General features: G+C 44.3%; 2 protein-coding genes across 6 annotated transcripts in view; both read left to right on the top strand.

Moving 5' to 3' along the window:
• The first annotated feature begins 6100 nt into the window (after positions 1–6100).
• Positions 6101–7413, top strand: SNRPF (small nuclear ribonucleoprotein polypeptide F). Its single transcript, XM_080603912.1, has 4 exons — positions 6101–6256; positions 6371–6496; positions 6640–6704; positions 7288–7413. Exons 1-4 carry the CDS (start codon positions 6254–6256, stop codon positions 7352–7354), a joined length of 261 nt encoding a protein of 86 aa, XP_080460038.1. The 5' UTR covers positions 6101–6253; the 3' UTR covers positions 7355–7413.
• A 1175-nt stretch (positions 7414–8588) lies between these two features.
• Positions 8589–25039, top strand: part of AMDHD1 (amidohydrolase domain containing 1) — a 20778-nt gene continuing 4327 nt past the window's right edge. For 2 of the 5 annotated variants that reach the window (XR_013954700.1, XM_080603869.1), the window contains exons 1-8: positions 11693–12812; positions 13915–14021; positions 14910–14974; positions 15559–15836; positions 17951–18176; positions 19169–19293; positions 21931–22024; positions 22427–22587. Coding sequence is in view for 4 of the 5 variants with exons in the window: in XM_080603869.1 (XP_080459995.1) it covers positions 12676–12812; positions 13915–14021; positions 14910–14974; positions 15559–15836; positions 17951–18176; positions 19169–19293; positions 21931–22024; positions 22427–22587 (1193 nt within the window). In the remaining variant the exon portion in view is untranslated. Of the gene's footprint in view, positions 12813–13914; positions 14022–14909; positions 14975–15558; positions 15837–17950; positions 18177–19168; positions 19294–21930; positions 22025–22426; positions 22588–23095; positions 23357–25039 lie in introns of those variants that run through there. The other 3 variants (XM_080603870.1, XM_080603871.1, XM_080603872.1) reach the window with 3 other exon arrangements.

The raw sequence follows: 25039 nt of genomic DNA, 5'->3' as shown, positions 1-25039 counted from the left end.
TCAGCTGCCGTAAGGGGAATCAGCAGCAAGGCAGTGACTGGAAAGAAGATGAAAATGGGCAGGAAATAGCTCATTCTCAGAGGCAGAAACAAGAGGCCACATGAGGATGCCTACCCAAAGCATAGCTCCAGGGAAGAGAGGCACCAAATGGAGGCGAGTGTTTCTGAGACCTTGCAATGCTGCTGAGGCCATTGGTGCTGCAGGGCAGGTAGGTGACAGCAGCTACTATAAAGACCATAAAGGACAGAAAAGGGCCTGGAAAGAGCAGTATGGCAGCAGGGCCAGGTCACACAGAGTGTGCCAGGAGCATCAGGAGGTGTCAGTGCCTCATCGGCAGTGCTGCAGCTGCTGTCACGTCTCTCCAGGCTCTTCGTGCCCCAGCAGGGAAGCCCATGGCACACCAGAGGCCTCCTCAGAAACACCTGCTGGGCAGAGAGAGGCCAGCTCCCATCCTCTGTGCTTATCAGAAAAAAACAGTAGTTGTATAAATGAGCTAAGAGAGTACTTACCGAAATGAAGGCAGAAAATAGCGTAAGAAATAACAATCTGAAGCATTATAGAAAGTACTTGTAGCGAACCAGCAGGCGAACCAGCACACAGTCTCATGGCTCAAAATGTATCATGCAGAGCTGGTTTCAGTGCACGTCATTGCTATTAACGCAACTAGGGGTAACTTTGCAGGCCAAAACTTCAAGTTACTGAACCCTCAAAGCATCTTAGCGTTTTAAAAAAAAGGCATTTCTGTGGTAGCACCCCGCACCCAGCACATACAGCCAGGCGTTGCCCCAAGCAGCATGCAAGTCAGGGCACTAGTAATTTGGGGAGGGTTGGCATAAGCCCAGCGTAAACAGCTATGGCCATGCTTTGTCTCCTGGCTCTGCATCAGATGGCGCATGCTGAACCGCGGGACTTTGAGTTACTTACACACTGAGCATGCCACAGTCCTTTGTGCCACCTGCCTCGAGTGCTCGGCCCTCATCCACTGGCCATCCCCACAGCCAAATCCTCGTCCCCACAACCCTTCCTATCTTGGGCAGGCGAAGCCTGTGGGGTTTGTAGGTCTGGGAGAAGCTTGCCCACTGTGTAAGCTTGGACTCCTGCCTGCTGCAGGGCAGCAATGAGACTCCCAGAGGCTCGGCTAGCCAGCTGCTGGAAACAGGCTGTGTGGAAGCTCTTCCAGCTCCCAGCTCCGTGGGGCCATTAACACAAACACGCCTGGCGTTACAGCAGGCCCTTGCCTCGCCCTAGCCCCGGAGGGGCCCTCACCAAAGCACCGCTGGTTTGGCAGAGGGGCGGACAGCACCGATCTCAGATGCGCTGCAGGGCTTGCTGCCTCCCAGCTGAGACATGGGCCCTGGGCTCAGGTTCAAGCCAAACACGAAACGCAGACATAGCCTCTGGAACGTTTTCAGAGAACGTGGGCTCGGGGATTATTTTTTTTTTTTTTTTTTGTCTGCAGCCCCTTCCTGGAAAGGAGGCTTTCTGGCCCGGCTGCCCCAGCACCAGCTCTGGCTCCACTGGGAGAGGCCCGGGCAGCAAACAGCCAGGCAGGCTCTGCAGAGGCTCCCACCCCAAATCCCTCTTCCCTTCGACTACCACAAGAATAGACATATCTGGCCAAATCAATAATTAATTCAGAGCCTTGCAGTGCTATGGATGGAGTTCAGGATATGTTTGTCCCTGCAGCTGCCAGTCAGCCTTGATGACTCAATGGTTTCTTTGGGAACTGTGCCCCTATTTATCCACCTCATCGCTACGGAATATCGCTTGGGCTCTGAGAGAGTTTTCTAAGAAGTTCAAGGATCCTGGATTTATCTCCGTTTTTTAACCCAGCAGTGTTTCTCTCTCTAACTTTCTCCTCTACAGCTAGTTTCTTCCTGCTGAGGGAACCTCTTGTACAACATCTAGTGTCCCTTCACCAGTGGCCCCTGGTGACCCATGCACCCAACTGACCGCCGTTGCTTAACCAGGGCTTCCTCTCCTCCCCCTCCCCAAGATTCACTGTTAAAAATGGGTTTCCTCTGTTTGTCAGGGGGACTGTTTGTCTGAGAGGGCTTCGGCACGAATAAAGGGTAATTAAGGTTTAGAAACTATTGTTAGGTTTATATCCCCATCACTGGAATTTCAGCCAGGGATGGAGGTAAACAGACAAGCTCCTCTGTTAATATAGTTTGCCACCAAACACAGAGTCTCCAACATTAGACAGGTTTTCTGAGCTCTGCTCAGACTTCTCAAAACACCAGCTCTTGAACCACTTCACTGATCTGAAGCCAGCTATTAGTTTCTATTAAGAAGTTTGTGTGAAAGCACTTTCCAAATTCCTTCTGCACAATGCTTGGTTCCCCCTCCTTTTTTGACACGCAGAAGAATTCCAGTTTATTATTTATACAGATCACTTTGTTTTCCTCGGTACATAACTTCAATTCCAATTCATTAATGTCAAAACATAAAAGAAACAACAGCACATAAAGCAACAAAAGTTTGCCAAAACCAGAAGATAACAGCTGATAATTAAGGAAGTCCCATTATTTCTTGGCAAAGGAGTCCATGTTTTCAGAGACACATTCTTAAAGGGCCTCCCTTTAGTGTAGCGGCATAATTCGCATGACTACTATTTGCACGAACAAATAAAGGTTTTCAATATGCATAAAAGGAGGCTTTAATGTTCTCATAATCCTGTACAATACCCATTACATAGCATCCGAGCGCTCCCCCTGCTCCTCAGCACAGTTTAGCCTGCTGGAAAGTTCATTGCAGAGCTGCTCCAGAAACCCTCCTTGTGGGGGGCAACAAATTTTTATGACTCCACCAAGACCTGGGCTCTTGTTAGCACACACCTACCACCCCCCAGCCTCCTTTCATACCAACCCCAGTATGCAGGAAAAAGGCAGAGTGATGCCTTAGATTCTGTATGCCTGCCTCACAGATTAGCTTGGTTTTAGGTGGTGGGGATCTCAGACAACTTGCAGGCCCTGTTCTGGATGTCACCACCCACTGGAGCCCAGTCCACATCCCTGGTGAAGGCCTGCGATGGGTGGTTATTGCCACATTCATGGAGATTTGGTCACAGACAGTGCCATTAAAAAAGACAAGTTGTCAGGAAAAAGATGTTTTACTGGTAGAAATCTCTGTGAAAGTCAACTGCTTGAAGAGAAACTATCATGGCAAAGCCCCAGAAGGTGATGATTATACCTCACATAAGGGTTGTGGACAACCTACGCATACTACCACAGCAGTTCCCCAAGTCACCAAGAGTTGATTCAGATCTTACTGTATATGAAAAAATTGGTTTTCTTAGTTGAAAAGATTTTTAGACAAAATTTTAGTCTTCTTATTTTCATCTGACACTTTCTACAGAAAATTTACGGGAAAGAGCTGATTTCCCATTTCAGTATGAACAACAAACCTTCTGTTATCTCAAGGTGTCTACGGTGTGATGTCAAAGTTGGCACTGCTACTACTCCAGTGAAGATGAACTGTGTGATATCAAAAGTGACTTGCTCAATGTGGGAGAACAGTGCAGCAGAGCAAAACCTTATTTACACTGTCATTGCCTTAGAAAAGATGTGGGATGGTCACACCATGCGCAGTCCAGAATTTGGAACGCAAGGCAGCTCTGGAAGTTTCCTTAAGAAATGTGTTTACGACAGGCAGCATGGGGTTATTGCAGGGAGTTCCTGTCTCAGTAAACTCAGCTCAATCAGGAAATATTTTTGGACAGCTCAGCTTTCTCTCAGCAATGTGAGAGCACAGGAGCCAGTCCCCTCTGCCCAGTATTTGGGTGACATGGTGTTTTAATGATGTCAGTGAAGATTTGCACTTACACAGATAACACTGTCTAATGTGTCCCTCCACCAGACATGCTGCTGCCATTGGACGACCCGCTGCTTAACGCATTTCCTTAGGAACAAAGTGTAGGCAGTCGTGCTAAATGCCCACTCCTGAGCTGTACAAGGAATCCTATCCATCCACCCAAGATCTAAGGTTTGTATTAATCTACAACAAAAACTCTTTCCTGTTCATTTCCTGTTGAGCAACATCCTAAATACCCTGACCCAAAGTCAGAAAAGAATGCAAACTATTACTTCCCCTATTACATGGGGAAACACAACGAGGACAAAAGGTGAAATTCACTCCTGTGCTGAAGGTCAGGAGAAGACCCACGTAAGCAAACCATCTCTGACTCAGAATGATTCAGTCAACAAAGTAAACAGCAAATTCCTCATGGAGGGGGAGGAAAAGCAATCTTGTTTCCTGATTAACCAAGTTACCCAGTCACCTATACCAGATGTAGTCATGCGTTCTGTGCTTCGGTACTTCTTTCTACCCTACCACCACGCAACACCCAGGCAACAGCTGAAGAGATTACCGACACATGAATTCATGCACTGATTATGAAACTAGAAGTCAAGCACTCCCACTCTCTACTTTGACTTCAATACTGATATCTGTGACCCTGGGAAATTCTTCTATTTGTTGGTGATTTTAATAACAACAGGGCTGGAATATTTACTCATCTATCAGAGGAACTGAGTGTATGAAAAACTGAAAGTAATCGGCCCTGTATTTCTTGGTACACAGACAGTTTTTCCAACACAAGTAGGAGACATTTGTGATCAAAATTGCTTCAACACCTGAAAATAAGAAGTGTTGTTTACAGATAAAGTACCTAAACTGCTACACTGTCATTCACAAATATACATATTTATCTTTAACGATTGACAGGAAAGTGCAAAAATGACTCCCACAACATGATTTTAACTGAGACTCACACTGGACTCATTGCACTCTGCCACCTTGTACATGTTATCACTTGAAATCCACTATTCTTTACTCCAAAAGACATGAAAAAAATTGCTATATACGTCATTTCCCACAGTGTTTAAACTTTTCCTATATATTCTCAACTCAAGCTTCCTTGCAGAAAACTTACAAGTAATTACTCCTTCAGCTGGCCCACTGTGTCTTGCTGTCAGAAAGCCTATTGGCTTAATTTTGATGTTGTGTCTGTCGCCCAGCCAATACATGAAGAAAATCACTTGTTTTAAATGACCAAAGAAACAAGTACCTGAGTGCACTTCTGACGCTTGATGGCTCAAAAGAATCATAATTCCCACTCTTACTCCTACCCATCCATAAAAGTATCCTAGCCACTGTATGTAGACCTGGAGACAGTCTGGATCTGGAAAAGACAGACTCTCTGAATCAACAGCACTAAACACTCAGATAAATGCAGGTGATGATGGCTTTGCTTTCAACACGTGGGCACTAGTCTGTCCTTTGGAAGGTAACGTGCATGAAAAATTGAACAGATCTGTTACAGAAAGGTTATTTACTGAATGCACGTGCTTTTCGTGTTCAGCATTGAATATACTAAGGATATTTTATTTATGGTCCTGCATGTTCTGTATGCAGAAGCATACATATATATTGTGGCTTATGAGGATGTTAGGCATAGCTTAACACAGACATCAGTATAGACACGACAAACTAACAGACAGCACAAAGTTTGTCTCATTTATTTGCCTGCCCAAGGTTAGCAGCCACAAACGCTACAGCAGCAGGGCCGAGGTTTCAGGAGCGTGAAGGGGATGATGCTCTCCGCAGCCAAGGAGAGTTCTGGCAACTTCTCCACCTCAGCGTCAAACGAGGCTGGGCAGAGCGCTCGCAGGGGCAGCGCCCACCCGCCCCCCAGACCCTCACGCCTACTGCCCCTGAAGGCGCAGCACGGAGACGCGCAGGTGTGCACAGAAGTCCTGTACACGAACGGGTGCCACCTGGCGGCGCCGCAGCCGCACGGAGGCGGAGCGGGCAGCGGCGCCACCAGGTGGGGGGCGACACCCGGCGGCCGGGGCGCGAGGCCTCCGCCGGCCTCACAGGGCCCGGGGGCGGCCCCGGGGCAGCGCCGAGGACGGGACGCGGGGACAAGCGGCCGGCCCCGCCGCCTGTGCGAAATGGCGGCGCCCACGGCGCCCACGGCGCTAACTGCGACAGCGGAGCGGCACGCGGCACCCGCTATTGGCTGGGGAGGGGCGGGGGGCGGCCGGCTCGACCAATGGGGTAGAGCGCGCGGCCCGGCCGAGCCAATGGGAGGCCGCGCTTTTTCCTACGGTGGCGCTGCGGGGCGGGGTGAGGGGTTAGAGGTCGGCGCGGCGCCCGGCGGAAGTGGAAGCGGCCGCGGCGCCGCCTCCCATTCTCCCGCCGTTCCCGCGTGCGCCCCGCGCTGCTCGGGCCTCGCCGCGCGCCCGTTGCCATGGTGAGGGCGGCGCGGGAAGGGGGGGGGAGCGCGCGGGCGGGCGGCGTCCGTTAACGGTCCCGGGGCGGGGGGGGGGCCGCGGGCGGGCGGTGCTGACCGGCGGTGTCCCCTCAGAGCCTGCCCCTCAACCCCAAGCCGTTCCTGAACGGGCTGACGGGGAAGCCGGTGATGGTGAAGCTCAAGTGGGGGATGGAGTACAAGGGCTACCTCGTCTCCGTCGACGGCTACATGAACATGCAGGTGAGGGGCGGTTTTGGGGGGCCGGGGGCGGTTTGGGGGGCCGGGGGCGGCCTCCTCCGGTCTCTGAGGGCCGCAGGGTAAAGCGGTGGCGTGCTGGGGCACGTCTCCTTCGCGGTAACTTTGGTGGTGCTTTTCTTCCCAAGCTTGCCAACACAGAGGAGTACATAGACGGGGCGCTGTCGGGACACCTGGGCGAAGTTTTGATAAGGTAATTGGGGTACATGTGGCGGAGGCAGGGTCTTGCCAAACCTTTTCTTGCTACGTGCGTTAAAACTTGTAGTACTAGGTGCTGCGTGTCTCGTCTATTCTGAAGTGCAGAGCGCTACTGAAACGTACAAAGATCATAACTTTTAAGCTGAGGCTCTATCTGAGCGAGGAAGGTAAAAGCATTTGTAAAGAAGTTCTTATGAGCCCTTGTTCAAGTAATTAAATGCCTCTCAAGGTTACTGCAGATCTATTAATCTCTTGTCTGTGGTAGAGTATATGTTAGGATATCTGATTTACTGTTGTGGCTGCAGACATTTTGCATGCTTGGAAATCACAGGTATTGCCCATAACTGTTGACCCAAATGCAAACATTTTTTGTACATTGCTATTTACTATTTCTATAAACTTTTTTCGTATTTAAAATGAACTTATTGGAAAAACTGCACAAGGTCAACAGCAGCAGTTTGTTAGGCAGGATTTGGCTGTTGCCAGGTCGCAGTCAAGTAGGAAAACGCTTAAAGCAGTGTATACGTGGGGGAAACTGAAATGCTTTCAGCTAAGGTAATTCTTGGTTCTATTTACAGGTGCAATAATGTTTTGTACATCAGAGGTGTGGAAGAAGAGGAAGAAGATGGAGAAATGAGAGAATAGGTGTTTTGTATATCTGGAAATAAACTTTTTTCTTTTTTTTTTTATTTTCCACAGCTTTGTAATAAGGTGTTTACGTGTTGTTGTTGTTGTATTCTAACATGGGGGAAGTTAACCCTTTAAAAAGTCTCTAATCTTCTGTTGATGTCCAAAAAACCAATGCTGGTGGAACAGGCAATTATTTCAACTTAAAACTGAAAATTGTAGAATGAAACGTGAGTACTTAAAAAACCAACCAAACAAAAAAAACAAACCACAACCAAAAGTTTTTATTACTCGTGTCAACAAGTGCCTCTTTTTTCAAGTGAAATACTTGAATTTAAATGGTTCCCAGAATGGGTTAAATATGCAAAGTTGTCTGCTTTTTAGATGGACACAACTATCTAATCCATTAGAAAACAGATGATTAATTCTTGTGTCAGCTCAGTTTAGTGTCAGTGCCAGCACTCTGCTGTCAGGCTGTGGCGCAGACCATCCTATAATGGGAGGTAAAGAACTTTGTGTATGTGACTTTCTGCTTGGAATGGCAGAAGGTTCTGAGTAAATTGAAGGGGCTGCAGGAATAGCTTTTTCTCTCTAATGATAATAATATGGGCTGTAGAATTAGCAACAGAAAATCGTAAATATCCTGTTGCACTTGCCACAGACTGATTGTTCTAAATAGCTGGATGAGGAGGATGTAGATACAATGCTGTGTAGCCTTGTTTAAGCAGAAACTAAGTTTCACCTCTACATGAAAAACTAAGTCGTCTTCACTGTTTGCAGGACCCTCATTCTTAGTTGTTTTCTCTGCTTAATGGCTGAAGGCTGTGAACAAACTACCAGTTGTCTTTCCATCTGGAACATGGGAAAACACAGATGTGCGTATGCTTTACAGTGTGTATGTAGTTACTATCTAAATGCACTTAATCTTTATATTGGTTTCTAAACTACTTGGAAAGAGTTCAAAGACTTCAATATAGGTGGGAAATTGATATTATACCACAGTGTCCCGCAGTAATATTGCGCTTCTTTGAGCCATGAAGCTTGAAGTGTGGTTGTAGAACCATTTTTAAGGCAGGGCAAATTTCTATAAACTCTGTAGCTAGTAACCACACAAACAAAAGACTCAGCAGCTATAAAGGTCCATGAACTTAAATGGCATTAATAGAGTTAAAACAACGCAGTGCAAAATGAGAATGTATTCTCAGTCTCTCGTATCTCCAAAAAAATTAAAAAGCCCTCTTTGTTATCAGGCATCCAGGATACTAAAGTTTTGGCAAGAACACAATAGCCAGTTTTAAAATGTTGAAAGCAAACACAGGTTAACTGAACCTGTTCCTTACCTGTCTGCACTTCCTGTTGAAAGGAGGCCGCTGCCTTGCCAGTGCTGCCAGCCAGAACTGCGCTGTGTGACGGGGTCTGATGGAGCTCTGAATCTACCTGCAGGTGGCTGGCGGGGCGTTCTGCATACCAGAACCCAAACAGCTAGAGGTAGCGTTCATGGATTTAAATTGCGTGTTGCTTTGGCCCTGCTCTTACCAGCAATCATTTCTAGTCCCGTTATCAAATCCAGATGGATTCTTCCCATTTTACAGATGGGGAAAATAGAGCAAAATGAGATGCCCAGCTGTGGAAGTAAATCTCACTGGCACAGAACATAGAACCAGACCCTGGTATCAGTGTGGCTTACTGAATTGTGAGCAAGCAGCTGCACCTTATTTTCTACTGAGAAGCAGAAATGATGTTGTCTCCCTTCTCAGAGCGTCTTGGAGTGCATGAAAAAGCTCCACGTAACATGGTAACTGAGGTGGGCACAAACTGAGTGCGGGTCTCCCTGCACTTAAGTGAGGATTGTATATGTCCTTTGGTCAATGACTGGTGTGAAAGAGTGGCAGATGCTTTGGGCTGGATTTGGATATAATACTGATTATGTATATTGGGGGAAGAAAAAAAAAAGCTTTTGGGACAGATACTGCAGAGAAAAATTGCCCTGTTTCTTGTGATGGAAGTCATCCCTGTGGCTATGCACATGCTCCTCTAATATTTACAGCTGCAGGTTGCCAGAAGGAGTGAACAGTCACGTTGGATGTACTTGCGAAAGGCTTTCATTATTCAAATCAGCTCCTTTTTGGCAGCCTGAAGGCTTACTTCACAATTCTTCTGAAGAAGTATCTTACAATCCCATTGGGAAAGGGAAATGAGCCGTTTAAGCTAAAACAAGCACTAGTACATGAATAAATCAGTACTTTTAAATCAGTGATGGACTTAGGAAACCTCCAAACAAGTAGAGCAAATGTGTTCGGTGTGTTCTAGAACATTTTAAGTAGCAGTAAGGAGGGGCAAACCCATGTCTGGTTTATGATACAGCACGCCTAGTTTAGCATACACGTAATGCAAAGTAGTGCCTTTTCCATGTTCTCACTGATAATTACAGCAGTATCAGTATTAGAGGGGAAGAAGCTTGGGACTGTCATCTTAGCATCCAGCTGCTTCCTTGCCTGGAGTGGCCTGGCACTGACTGAAAGCTGCTCCTCTGGAGGAAGGGGGGCTGGAGGTGAGGTGGGTAAAGTGAGCACTGAATTTAGGTGGTGCCATCATCACGGCAGTCTTACAGCTTTTCAGAATAACTTTGGGAAGCACTAGTGTATGCTGAACAAATTCTGCGTATGTGAATCAATGTGAGTAGTTCCTCAGCTGAATGGGAAAAATGTCTCGAGTTGGGGTGTATGGCCAGCAGGCTAAAGTCACCGTCCTGAGGGTAAAGAATACGTTTTTGCCTTACAGAGAGAGCTAAAGCCTTCCTGTGATTCATAGCAAGCATTCTTCCTCTGATTGCCCTCCTAAAGGGAGGGAGTTCTTCAACATAGCACAGCAATGCTTGTTGGTGTTTGAGAAATATCTCTGAAAAAATCTTCATACAAGGAAGGTCCTGTAGCAGTTTAAAATGAGTAGAAAAGTTTTTTTGTTTTGTTTTTTTTTTAAGTAAATCTCTGGCAGCAAAATAAATGGGAGAGCATTTTGCGCATGCTGTTCCAACTGCGGCAGACACTCCCTAACTTAAAAATGGGCTGTTGATATTCCAGAACAGACATCCTGTACCCATCAGCTGGAAAGTGGCCACATCTTTTCTGTTTGCTTTTGCAAGGGCTGCTGAGAAATGAATCAAAATACTGAGACATTTATGCATGACCACCATCAAGAAGAGAGGAAATCTCTTAATAACCTGATATCCCATTTACTTTTTCATGTATCTTTACTTTTTTCTTTTCCTACCTGTATTCTTTCTACTACCTTACTTTGCTTAATTTTTAGTGAAATGAGTTATTTTCTAACAAAAACTGGCAAACTCCAGAAACTTAAAATGCCCAAAGATAATAAAAGTCTTATGAGCACAGGATATTATCCTTCAAGCTGAGTTAAGAACACTCACCTTTTCAGTAGGCCAAGACCCAAGGAACTGTCTTTCCATATGTTACTGTGAAAGGAGTTATATTCTTTTGACTGCTTTTATCAATATCTATGCAATTTTGCAGAAAAAAATAATCAGACACTATTAGATACTATATTTTTAAGATTTTTCAAAAAGCACTTTTACTGGAACATTAAGGCAGTGATTTAAAGGCACTACATTTAACGAACTCAGTTCCCCTGGTAGATTCCTCTGGCACTCTGTCTTCGTGTTTTTACTTCCAGTGAATTCTGACATTAATGTCTTTATAATACAGCCCAACTTTTAGAATCTCTTCTTTTGTATGAAATTCAAGAACTTCTTGAGGATGCAACCTAGAAACCGCTTTGTCTCTCTGGGTAGTACTTTAAAAAATATATCAGACACTGCATGTCATAAACCCTGGGCTTTGCAGTAGATTGACCTTGTTCTTCATTTTCTTGCCTATTAAAGAGAAGAATCCTCAACAGAAAAACAACAGAAAGCACATACTATATACAATGTGTGAATACAAACACACATGCGTAGCTGTGAGTTTTCTGCAAGCAGAACACAAGGTTGAAAATAAAGATACTCGTGAATACAAGGAAGGTGATTCTGCAGTACTTAAAAATTGCTGTTAAGACAGTGCAACAAGGAAGCTGTTCAGTCCTCGTTCTAGACCTCTTTATTTGCCTGCCATCCCACCACACAAGAGGTGAGCTATGTGCCGGGGTGTGCTTCAGCTGGAGCAGCAGCATCCCTTCTCTGCTGCTTTTATGGGCAGGGCTGAACTGGCAAGTGCCAGACTCCACCGCAGCGTGCTGCACTGCATTCCTCACACCCCAGCTCTCACACCACCGCTGCTGCTGAAACATCGTCCCAGGCGGTGTCCTGCCCTCGCTATCACTCTCTCGAGAGGTTCCTCTTTAATTTCTGTTTTCATACAAACTGTGATACTGCCAGGGAAAGCCAAAACAAGCAGCAGGATCTCCTGGAAGCAGCACAGCACCACCTCTCATGTTCACTTTTTGTATGCCAAGTGAGAGAGAATGCTCAGAAGGAAGACACAGTCTATGCTGTGGTGCAGTATTTGAGCCAACAAATCCATCTGTTTCTGCTATACAGGAGTATGTGTACTCTCATAGGTGTGTTTTAAGCATTATACATCAAACACCTTTTTAAAAGATAATAGTGTCTGAAGATTACCACCATCACAAAAGTGTTTGAGGGACCACCTACTCAGAAATACACTCCGTTTGCCAGCTGGGAATTACTGGAGCCCTACTCCCGCTATGAATATCTGAAGACAGAAGAAAACTGGAAATCCACATTGAGAGCGTTTGTTCCCCGACTCTCCCATCCCTAATTCTGTAGGGGGCAGCAGAATCTAACAAACCTTTGATCGTGGACTCGGATAAATTACTATCTACCCGGACAAATGAGTGTCTGCCTGAATATCCAGGGCGATGAGAGGCATTTCGCTCCCCCGGGGGCTGCAGCTGGCAGGCTGGCGAGGCCAGCAAACGCACCCAGCTCGGAAGCTCCCCATTCCCCTGCGGGGGTCAGGGCCTCGCGGTGATGGGGACAGCAGCCCAGTGACCCTGCCAGCAGCACCCTGAGAAAACACGAAACGCTTCCAGCCCAAATTTCTGTCAGGGGCCGAGCGGGCACCAAGTGACGGCGGGGATGCTTCACTCGCAGCCCCCGCTAGCCCGGCCGGGAGGGCGCCGTGCCGCCCATCCCCGGGGCGGCCCCAGCCCCTTCGGGAAGCAGGGCACCGGGTTTCGGCCCTGCCTGCCAAGGGGGCCGCCCCAGGGAGCCCCCCTCGGTGCGGGAGGCGCCATTTCGCGGACCGCCCCGGGGGACTTTGAGCCGAGCGGCGGCCGCCCCCCGGCCGCCATTTGCCGCTGCCATGGCGGGCGAGTACCGGCTGCTGCTGGAGAACGCCCGGCAGCTGGTGCTGGTGTGCGGCCGGGGCGAGAAGTACCTGCTGCGGGCGGGCATGGCGAGCCTGGCCGTGCTCCAAAACGCCAGCCTGGTGGTGGGACAGTGAGTGGCCGGCCCGGCGGGCTGCAGGGCGGCTCGGTCCCCTCGCCCCCGGTGGGCAGCGTGGGGCGGGGGGGTCTGGTTGGGGTGAGGCTTGGGCTCCGGTGTGTGCAGCGGGATAGAAAAGAAGCGATGCCTTGAAGTGCGCTCTCTTAATTCCGATGATTTCAATCAGTATCCTGCTAACATACTTTTTAATGCTATATGCACATCCTTAGCCTCTTGATGATAACTTCTAGGATGTTGCTGATCGTGACTGTCACCCTGTTCTGTCTCCGCTTTATTTCTAGGCGAACTGACGTGAACTAGCAACAATCACATAAACACTTTGTGTAATTAACAGAATTGCAGTTAACGAATGCATGCGACTCCATCTCTCCTCTCCTGTTCCTAAGCGCTCTGGCTGTGACCGTGCCTGCCTCTTGGCAACCCTGCTGCCTAGCGTAGAGGTGCCCTCAGCGCGCTGCCCGTGATGACTCCCGGCTGCTATCTCCATGGGCTGAAAAGAGCTGGAGAAAGGCAAGGCTTAAAGAACAGAGCCCAGCAGCTCCACTCGTGTGGCGAGGTGGAGCCCCGTGCATGTGGGGCATGCCCTGTGCCAAGCACAGTCCTGTATCCCCAGTACAATCCTCCAGATCCACCCTGAGAAAATGCCCGCTGAACTGAAGATCAGCCCCGAGCAGATTTATCCCCATGCCTCCCAGGGAGGCGTGGGATAGCAGCGTCACTGGCTTCCTTGAGGAGAAGAATGCCCTGCAGATACTTGCTGGAGGAATGCGTTACATTTGCTGATCCACAAGAGAATAATAACATTGTCTAGCAAAAGTTAGAGTACCAAGGTATCATCCTAATAAAGGAGTCTAAGGAGAGGACAAGGCAAGTGTTACGGCAGAGAACTAGAAATGTGTAGCATAACCCATCATTTTCTGTGCCTCCGTAAGATTAGCAAGCCACCTCCTCTGTGCATCTTTAGTCCTGCTAACAATTCTCAACGTTCCTGCTCTGCTGCTAGAGAATTGTTGCTTCAGGGGCTCTTTCAATGACCACTTTTGGAGCTTGACTTTTAAAAAGATTCAAGATTCCTTTGTTGATCGTCTATTTACAGAGATGGTTATATAAAAGCTGTGGGCCAGGCAGATGTTATTCGCAATCAGTTTTCAGGAGCAACATTTGAACGAAAAATTGACTGCACTGGGAAATGCATATTGCCGGGTAGGTTTATTTTGTCATATTGATGTAATGCAGAAAGGCTGCAAGTGCTTAGAGGCAAAATACACATGTTAAGCGTTCCTTGGTCCTTTTTCCGCTGTGTTCAGTACTGGTTTGGTAGTATCTTGCGGTGGGGGATAGAGTATGGCACCTTCCTCCTCAGGACAGTTGGAAAGGTAGGGTTGCAGCACTCAGGATATTTCTTTTGGCTTTGTGGTGGAGCTGTCTCCTATTGTTTTCCCATACATCTGTTCATCTGTATCGTAGATCACAGCTGTAATGTAGCGGGTTCTCTGAGTGACTTTTAAATCTCACGTCTCTTTCTGTACCCTTTCCATCAGCTGTTCAGCTGTGGAGCTTCATCTCTCTCCGTGCTGTTCATAGATAGTTGGAGGCCAAAGGGCAGTACAGGAGTTTGTCACATACTCTGAAACTTTACCTGGTTCTGAGCAAGTATATTGCATTTTAAACTTTGCTGGTGGTATTACCACATGAGCTGTTAGACCTCTTTTTTTTTTGAAATGGACTTCGGCATTCAGTAGTGTTGGTTTCACAGCTCTTCGAAAAAGCTCCCACTGGAGCAAGTGGGCAATTGGTACAGTAAGTGCTAGAGTGCTAAGCCCAGCATAAACACTTTGCTTTCTTCAAAGAACCCAAATGAACTCTAGTAAACAATTTCAAAGTTTGTAATTTATCACTTCAACAAATAAAACATCATCAAAACAACATGAGAAACTGAGCAAGTTTCCTAGAGACATTTTGGATTTTTCTTTCTCTGTAAACAACAGAGGCTTTGTAGGGGAGCTTCTGTTGTCCATTTAATTTGCTTGCATATTCATGCTTTTCTCTTACACGGTGAAATAACTTGAGTGTACACTTTGTTTTCTTTAGGCCTGGTAGATGCACATACACATCCAGTGTGGGCTGGTGATAGGGTTCATGAGTTTGCAATGAAGGTAACAGCATGAAATTACAGAGCTGGATTTCTCTTTCTCTCTATTTTTTTTTAATGCATAACTCTTTCTACTTTCCAGTGACATCTGTCTATCATATGTAGAAAATAATATAATTTCTGTCATGAAATACAACTGAGGGAGGAGGGCTGATTTTTGAGGACTGATAGGCTGCAAGGGGAGTGGAACTGCAGCTTTTGCAGCCAGTCTTGGTGTACTTCGGCATTAATTGAGGCAATCCAGGAGGTCACCTTTTGTTCCCATCTTAATCTTGAAGTCTTTTTTCTTTCTTTCTTGTTTTTCCACATAAATGAATCTGTAAGGTAGAGATAGATTTTCCCCTTGGGCTTAGGGGGAAGTACGTTTTCAGAATAATTCTTTTTATGTAGCTTTTTACATCATTTCTTTGCTTAGGTGGAGGGGAGAGAGAAGGGTAGAAGGAGGGAGGAAGGATTAAAGGGGATATTTTTTTCTCTTTTTCCTCTCTCACTGCAGAGACTTCACAGAATTGCTTGGAGAGAAAATGCACACTTAATGGCTAATTGTATGTGTGTGGTGTTGTTTTTGTTTTCTTTTTTTCTCCCAAGCTGGCAGGCGCTTCCTATATGGAAATCCACCAGGCTGGAGGAGGCATACATTTTACGGTGGAACACACTCGGAAAGCCACAGAAGAAGAGCTGTTCAATACTTTCAAACACCGACTTGAACGCATGCGCAGAGCAGGATCTACTTTGGTTGAGTGCAAGAGTGGATACGGCTTAAATTTAGAAACAGAACTTAAAATGCTTAGAGTGATTGAACGTGCCAAGCAATCCATGGATATTGGCATTTCATCAACGTACTGTGGAGCTCATTCCGTGCCAAAGTAATATGACTTAATTTTTCTCGCTCTTTTTCAATGTTACTACTTCGCATTGAAATTTGGTTGTTTTCAGAAAATTTTCAGCCCATCTCTCCTAAAATATCACGAAGTATATTTGAAACAATATATCTATGTTTCCCAGTCTGGGTCTTGTTAAATTCTCTTCTATTTTCTTCATATGCTCATGTCCAGAATATTTTGCTTGCATTTTCTCTGACCCGTCAAACTTAGATTCTGCCTCAGGTTTTTATTCTGGCCAGGAAGAATTTTGCAGTTTTCCCTGATATAAGGCCTGAATGTTCAGAGTGGTGGTCCTCTGCCTTTGACTGGCTCATGAACATCTGGGCAAGTTACACGCTGAAGGCGGCATCATGATTTGTTGAGCTCAAGTTTTCAATTCTTAATTTCCTGCAGCTTCAGTTACAGTGGAAGATCTCAAGGGGAACACATTGCCCACAGGTTTAGGGCTGGAAATTGCTCTTCTGAAGGATTCAGATACAAATAAGTGATGAGCTTGTGGATTCTAGGATTTGTTAAACAGACATCTTCCGAGTCACATAAGCTCATGCCAGTTTTCTTTCATCATTATATTCCATAAAACTGTCCTGTAGTTATGCATAAATCATGTAAACAAAAGGTTAAGATCGATTTGACTGTTTTTACTTAAATCTTTCTGATTTATGTAGGTCTTAAAAAGTAATGCTTTCTTTTGCTGTAGGTACTTAACGCTTGTTCCTGTCCATCTGCCCTTGCAGAAATGTTTCCAGCATTAGAACTTCTGGATTATGAGTATTTCTGGTTGTTTAAGAATTGAACCTAAAAAGCAGGCTCAGAGCAGGGGGGGCAAAGAAGTAACTGATTTACCATTCCTCTAGTCATCATTTTGAATGAAGTTCATGATTTTGGGGATATCCGCTGCTAATTTTATTTATTTATTTATTTATTGGCAAGGCTTCACTGGGCCCTTTTCCATCTTTAGGAAGGAATTTTCAAAGTGATTTCTTGAACAAAAGCTTCTTGCATTAGAACAATGTCAGTTTTCAGTTCTTGGGCATTATGTCCCCCAAAACATGAGATCAAGACTGTTTTGTCTTGGCTGTGGTCCTAATTTTTAAGTCCAAATTCCTCCAAAGACTACTGAGCCTAAAGTAGAAAAGGGAGAAGGCTTGACGTGGTAAGAGCCTGAGCAAGCCCAAGAACTGTTTCTGTGAAAGGTGAACAAAAGAAGGGCAGTGTGCCAGGTTTTACGCTGCTTTATAACTGCACAACCTCATTTGTAAATCAGAGCAGACTGTGGCTTCTTGAATTTACTGCCACTGTAAAACCCTGAACTCACCCACATACGGCGCTTGCTCAGTTCTGGTCTGTGCATGCTTTACAGCGCCTGAAATGAGGATTGAGCTGTCACAGACATTTAGCTGTAGTATGTCACTTATCTTCAGATCTTAAAATTGCAAAATACTAACTCTATTACATATTTTGGGATTGTTCGTTCTTTCAGAGCCATTTACCTATCTCTCCTGGGTTATCTTTTGTGTAATAGGAGGTTCATAAATGGTTCTGACATTGGCAGATCTAATCTCGGGAGGCCTCTCTGATTTAGAGATGGTTATCTACCTATTGCTCTGAATGATATCATAAAAGGAGGAGAGGTAAATTTAAAATCATGATTTGTGCTGCACATATCCTTTGAGCTTTGATACTTGCATAAAAATATTGCATGAATATCATTTAAGACATTAAAATAATTATTTACATATTTTACATGGTTGTGCATGGGTATGTACCCATGTATTGGGTACAATACAAGTGGGTCAGAATATATGAATAGGAAAGCAGAAGTATTGGTTTTTAAATGTCCCATGTCTTGGTTAGCATCCAAAGAAACCAACCTTATAAAATAAATACTAATATAGTCTAATATTTTTGAATGGAAAGTAACCCATGGTTTGAGTGTACATAAATTACAGTATCTTTTTTATTTTTTAATCTGAAGGTTGAGTGACTTGTATTCGCATCATTTTCTAAATGATCTGGTAATTGCATGTATGATTTGAATATTTGCCAAGCTTCAAAATTGTTGTTCTTATGGCTGTCTAACATTTTCTTTTCGTTAGAGGGAAAACTGCTACTGAAGCCGCAGATGACATTATCCATAACCATCTCCCTAAACTGAAAGAACTCAAACTAAGTGGTGAAATACATGTTAACAATATAGATGTGTTCTGTGAGAAGGGAGTCTTTGATCTGGATTCTACTAGGAGAATTCTTCAAGCTGGAAAAGATATAGGGTTACAGATTAACTTCCATGGTGATGAACTCCATCCGATGAAATCTGCTGAGGTACTTCTCTCTTAATGTTCAGTTAAGCCACTTTTGGTTTTGCTTTGCTTTTGTTAGACCTCAGTCTTTGAAAGAATTGCAGTTTTCACATCCAACGTTTTCTTTTCAAAGACTTTATGAAGTAGATCATTCATAGACAATAGGAAAGTGCAGGCATTGTGCAGTTCTGGACATGGAAGGAAACCCTGACCTGTGTGACTGACATGCACTGCCTAATCAAACATCGACTTTGCTCATCTTCCACACGGATACGGATGGGGGAGGTGGCTATCCATGAACCCAAGGATGACAAAAAAGTTGCATATAGTTTATATAGTTTTATAGTTTATATAGTTTTTATAGTTTATATGCAACTGGGAAAATACTTTTTTCTCAAATGTACTGTTAGCAGTAACAAGATGTGCAGTAAAGCACACCCAGAGGGTTGGTTTAGCCAAGAATAGGCTCAAAACTATTTTGTTAAAGAAAGTCTTTCCCTTTCAATGTTTTACCATCATTTAAATATTTCTTCTTTCCTATGGGTTCTGCTCAGATTATTCTCTGCTATATTTTCAAGAAAATCTTAATTGATCATAAAAGCCTTCTTGGTGCTTCACCACAGAAAGCAGCAGTCACACTACTTGTTCTGCAACCATTGTCAGTTTTGTCAGCCCTTTTCTGCTGCTTAATTTCTGAACAGGAGTTCGTAATGGTTTTATCCATAGCTGGCCAGTAGTGTGCATGTTCATCAGTCAAAAACACTACTGAAGGTTCCCTTCCGCTCAGTTTAATATCTTTCTCTGATTAACTTTTTGTGCAGTAAAGTAGAAAATATTTTGTCTCTGTATTTCATTTGTTCTTTCAGGCATTCTTTATGATTTTTCTTTTAATAAATTTGACGTTAATAATGAATTGTCTGCTCCAGTCATTTGATAACAACATTGTTTTACTGAATTAACTGTTAACTGTTAAATTACTCACCTTAATTGCTTAATTTTCTTGATAATTCTCAGCTTGGAGCTGAACTAGGAGCCCAGGCTATCAGCCACCTAGAAGAAGTTAGTGATGAAGGCATTGCAGCAATAGCAAGAGCTAAGTGTGCAGCTGTCCTTTTGCCAACTACTGCCTACATGCTAAGGTAAGGCCACTAGATCAGAGGAAAAACCTTTGTAACAACAAAAACATATTTGTGATTTAGGGTCTTCTTACGCAAAAGTGTAAGCTTGTATTTGTCTGCTAATGAGCAGGCAGGATCAGTGAAGACAAATCACAAAGAGCTGAATGAGCCTACTCATGTCTTATTTCTGGTGGACATTCCCAAAAATGAGGCAGTACCCTACTTCTGAGAATTCTCATGGTAGATTGTGAGTGGTTTAGTCAACACTAGAATTTAGCCCTCATGATAGGCTGACAATAATAAGGCATTCATTTAAGAAGAGAATGACTGGTTTTCATCAACACATTTAGACTTTGAAAACTGAATTGGCTTCTTTTCAGGCAATTTTTACCTACAATGTTTGTATTTGCTCTCTTGCAGAAGTTTTTGCTGGGAAATGAATCCTTTGGTTGTCTTAAGAGGTGAAAGACTCTGGGTAACGTTGTAAAAATTTGGTCTGATTTTACCCAGGCAATGCTGAGCAAAATTGGCTTAAATGCGCAATTTTCCGTGTGCAGAGATTTCAGATAAGCATGAATGGATCACTTGCTTCCCTCTAGATAATGAGGACCACAACCCAATAATGCCTTCTATTCTGTAATGAGAAAAATCCTCAAACTGTTTTTTTTTTCAGTGGCCTGCTTTCTGAGGAGTTGGAAGGGCTTGTGCAGTTGTTGTCTGTGTCATTCTGATCATGTTCACTTCTGTGTCTGTGCTTGTGCTCGTATTTGTGGTTAGCTGTCCATATCCTGCACCACTGCTTCTGAACCCACTGGCTGATTGCAGCTAAATGCACCGCCAGAATGCAGATCTTGGAGATAACTTCTGGTCCTGCAGGTTGACCCTGGGCAGGGAGGTAAAGGAGAGAGAGCAGAACCATACCTACCTGTGGAAAAGGCAGGAGCTGTAACTCACGTTGTTCCAGAGAATCCATGCAGCGAAAGGTTTATAACCTCAGGATAAGTCTCAGACTGAGATAATGATCAGCTGTGAGTAATGGTAACGAGGCCTCATTTGTTCTGGTGTCCAGAGCACTATTTATTGAACACAGACAGAACTCTCGTTCTAATACACTCTGAAAAGAAGCTGTGTTTGAGGTACAACAGATAACTATTAAGAGTATTAGAGGGCCTAAAGCTGTGCGACACTAATGTGAGCAAAAGTTGCTGTGAGTTGATGTGGTACATCCTTTGACATGCTGGCCTCCCTCAGCTCCACTACTAATTGTGAGACTTCAGACCTCACAAGATCCTGCCCCTGCAGTAGTCCCAGGTTTTAAGAAAAGCTGTAGCAGCCAGGGCTTCATATGATGACCAGAACTGGGCCAGAGAATGCAGCTGAAGGGTTGCTTAATGGTAAACATGCTCTCATTTTGGCCTTTGCTAACAGTTGTTTGCAGTATTCCTTAGTAGGAATCTGGCAGTAGAGCACAGAGGACATGTGAGGACAGGGAACAGCTTTTCAGACGAATCTTTTTAAACACAGTTAACTCTCAGAGGGTCCTGTTGTGTACAGAACATATTATTTTCTCATAAATCTGCTAGGAGACTTCTATAGCAAGAGAATTGTCTTATACCAAATAAAAGCTCTTCTGAGATCTTGTTTTTTGTTCTTTTCTGTTAACTGCAGTGCTTTTAAAACTACTTTTTGAGCAGCTTATGCTCTGTGTTTTCATTTTTATTGTTACACTAGTTTATTTCTGGAAATGATGGTTGGTGCTGCTGGTGTTAAAGCAGCTTGGGCTAAAACTCCTTAGTGAGTGTCTTTCCTAAGGCTGCTGACCGTCCTTGCAAACACCTACCCAGATTTACCAAGTGGCTGAACAGTTTTGAAATGGCTATTCCAGATACTGAAGTTGATTGTAAACGCAACTGTTCATAAGATCAGAGCTCAGTTGGTGGTTACTACAGAGGTACTTCCTAACTGGCAAGTAATGTAAACCAGGGACATCATGCTCATAACGTTAGTGGATTTTATCGGTGGTAGAAGGTCAGCTCTATGAAGCTGGATTCCCGTATAACCCTGAAGTTACAGCACCCCGGTGGGTTGTTTATATAGAATTCAGTGGGAGCATGAGGCTTTTATGAAGCAGCTAACTTTAGCTAGTGAAGCTAGCTATTGTTTGCATTAACACTGCTAAGTGAGAGAAATCCTGTAATATATACAAACGAAATTCACAGTGTCAAGTTATTATTTTGAATTGCCAACAGACCTGGGAAGAGACTACTGCATTGGTTATGCCACTGCTCGTGTTTGCAAGTCTGTCTTTGAAGCTATAAAGACTAGAAAATTACTTTTTTGAGAAATGAAGATTTTCACCTTGTAAATCCTTAAGTGGCTGAGGCCTGGATAAATACCAACATTTCAGTGGCCTGTAGCCTGATGCTTGATAGTGGTTGCTGTCACATGTTATTACTGCAAAAACAGTGGATCACAGTTTCCAGTTATGCTGTCCATAGGGTGATAGGTAGCCAAGAGGAGGATTTGGCCTTCCATCTCCAAAGGAATTGGTGTAACTGAATGCATGAATGTAGCCAAACGGAGTGATGACTTTTGCTCTTGTAATTCATCATGTAATAACTAAGTGAATGGTACTGACAAGCGTCTTTTTCCCACTAGACTGAAGCAACCTCAAGCTAGAAAAATGTTAAATGAAGGAGTTATAGTTGCTCTTGGCAGTGATTTTAATCCTAATGCATACTGTTTTTCAATGGTAAGCTATCCCTAATACTTACAACAACACAAAATAACAATATCTCCTGCTAGTACAACTTGTGTATAGATCTTACATACATAAAACATTCTTCGTATCCACAGAGAACTGTATGCACAGCTTAGACAATTGCTCCTGCTTATTTATGTGGGTTGGTACGTTTTGCCAGAAATTCTTGAAACTTAAAGGGGTTTGATTTTTCAAATGCACTGAGAGGCTTCAAAAAAAAAGCTTGCAAAGTTCCTGATTCCACATTTCTCATTTTGGAATTGGCAAGATTTACATCATGTGGGACAACTCCTTTTGTTGCATAAGGTGGGAGGAGAGCGCTTTGAGATTTGAGGCATAAACAACTTTATTTGTTATTGGTAACTCCCATTTTCTGCTTAATTTTCCTACTAGCCTATGGTGATGCATCTGGCCTGTGTAAACATGAAGATGTCAATGAATGAAGCGCTAGCAGCTGCCACCATTAATGCAGCGTATGCTCTGGGAAAATCAGACACTCATGGCTCCATAGAGATCGGCAAGCAGGGGGACCTTGTTATTATAAATTCATCGAGGTATGTTCTTCCATTATCATTTGTAATGTAATTTAACATAAGGGACTTAATTTTTCACCGTGTGGATAGTGGAGAGGTTAATGAATTCCTTGTGCTTTAGAAGTTATTTTCACCTGTAGAAAGGGACACTGCTAGCATTTTAGACCTACTTTGATTCTCCTTAATCACTCCAGTGGAAGATAAAGCATAATAGTTTTAGAGCTGATATTACAAATAACCCGTGCTTATTGATAAATTATTTAAAGATAATACCTGTTTATTTTGTGGAAGAAATTCTCTAATGATTTGTACATTAGTTCATCGTATTCATGCAACAAGAGATCAACATGTAAACATGGAATTTTGAATCAACATCAACAGGGAATAGCGCTTTCCTGTGCTTTAAGCAAATATTTTGTAATTGCTAGGTATACTAGGTATGTGACCTGCTTTTATGCAAATATAGATATTCTTAAACATCTTGTTGTTGCAAATATAGATATTCTTAAACATCTTGTTGTCTTTTTAGGTGGGAGCATTTGATTTACCAGTTCGGGGGACATCAAACATTGATTGACTATGTTATAGTTAAAGGAAAAGTTGTCTATAAAAACGAGAGGTGTGGGATAACGAGCAGTTACTGAAGGAAGACAGTAATTTAGGAAGCCGCTATAATCAAATTGGCATGGAATATTTCAAAGCAACAGACAAATCAGATTTGTATTTACTGGTAAATTGATTGCCTGTTCATCTTACCAGCCCTTTTATTCAAATAAACTTTATCATGCATTACCCATCTGTTACATCAGCCGCCTGGTCCATCTTCATATCAGTTGTCCTTCTCTCCTTCTTGTCTGGTGCATAAAAATAATTTTAATCATACCTGTTAGAAATAAGACAGTTTTCTTTATATTTTTAGTCTATAAAATGTTTATATTTGAGAAAAAAAAAACAACACACAAAACAAACAATCTATGGATGAAGAAAGGAAGTTGTGGGGAGCTGGGTGTGGGCCTCTTCTCACAGGTAATTAGTGATAGAACTAGAGGGAATGGTCTCAAGTTGCACCAGGGGAGGTTCAGGTTGGAAATGAGGAGACATTTCTTCTCAGAAAGAGCAGTCAGGCATTGGAACTGGTTGCCCAGGGAGGTGGTGGAGTCACCGTCCCTGGGGGTGTTCGAGGAAAGGTTGGACGTGGTGCTTAGGGACATGGTTTAGTGGTGACATTGGTGGGAGGGGGATGGTTGGACCAGATGCTCTTGGAGGTCTTTTCCAACCTTAATGATTCTATGATTCTAAGAAAGAAGTTTGAATCCAGGTAAGATTAACTGGGAAGAATAATGTTAAGAAACCTGTAAGAGAGGGCCAGGGTCTTAGGTATGCACATTTGGAATGGTGCTTGTTAGTGAACTGGATTCCTGATGAGGGACAGCAGTCTCATTCTAGTTTGAAAGCCATCATAATCATGTAGCAGCTTTATATTCTGATCTTCCTGAGCGTTGGGGTCATCAGTTAACATCTAAAACGTGTAAACCACCCCACAGGGTGTCTTTCTTCATGTTTGATTTCATCCCGGCTAGCCAACCAGATCATTTTAAAATATAATTTAATGGTGTTCCTGTCACTAGATACATTTCCCTGCAAGCAGATGTTGTACCAGATGTGGGTGTGGACCTTCGCTCTTACAGAACTTGGAATAACATCTGAAGTATGCTATTGCACTGTCCATTCTGCCTGAGACAGCATTCATAAATGACATTAATGTAGGCAGTTGGGGAAAGCTGTCAGAGTGCTGTCACAGGCATTTCCGAAAAGGCACGGTCAGAGCAGTGCCCCTGAGCTTAGTGTAGGTACAGCGCAAAGCTGAGGCTGCAGTGCTACAGCATGTCCTGGCCATGCCTTGGTCCCTGGCAGCCCGAGGTGTGCAGTGCAGCGGGGCAGAGCTCCTCGCAGGGTGCCCAGCAAGTCTGGGTGCCTGAGGTACTGTGCACCGGGGCAGGATGGAGGGAGGGGAAGGGCTGAAGGCTGCACGTGCCACAGGCGGCTGTAAAGAGGTGAGTGGGGAGTAACACGTGTGGCCCTGCGACATCACTCCTCATGGCAAAGAAAAATAGAAGTTAAAAATTTTGCTTGCATTCCCACTGTTTTGGTTCTGTTTCCCATGTGGGAGGTATCGCAGTGGGGCAGGGCAAACTGAGTGGTGATGGTGGCAGCCCTAATATGAGCCCAAGGCTGTAATTGCCATGTGCAATGGCAGAGCCCAGCGTGTATCCTCTGCCATGCAGCGAGGCAGTACGTCTTCTCCAAAGTGCCTACAACATCTGGGGGACCAAGCTAGCATAAGGAAAACCTCAAATATTCTCTTGCTGGACAGAAATAGTCATTTGTGGCCTGAAACTACTGACCCGAGGGGAATGTGCTGTCATGCACAAGCTCTGACGGGAATTTCAAACCACGTGCTTGCCTGATCAAC

Source organism: Anser brachyrhynchus (genome assembly GCF_964034855.1).
Source record: "Anser brachyrhynchus genome assembly, chromosome: 1".
NCBI classification, from domain to species: domain Eukaryota; kingdom Metazoa; phylum Chordata; class Aves; order Anseriformes; family Anatidae; genus Anser; species Anser brachyrhynchus.
Note: the sequence above shows the minus strand (reverse complement) of the source record. Positions and strands in the feature narration are given on the sequence as shown.

Coding starts and splice junctions, on each gene's coding strand:
- SNRPF (XM_080603912.1), top strand. Junction 6,497..6,639: donor ACGGCTACATGAACATGCAG/GTGAGGGGCGGT, acceptor TTTCTTCCCAAG/CTTGCCAACACAGAGGAGTA. Junction 6,705..7,287: donor CTGGGCGAAGTTTTGATAAG/GTAATTGGGGTA, acceptor TTCTATTTACAG/GTGCAATAATGTTTTGTACA.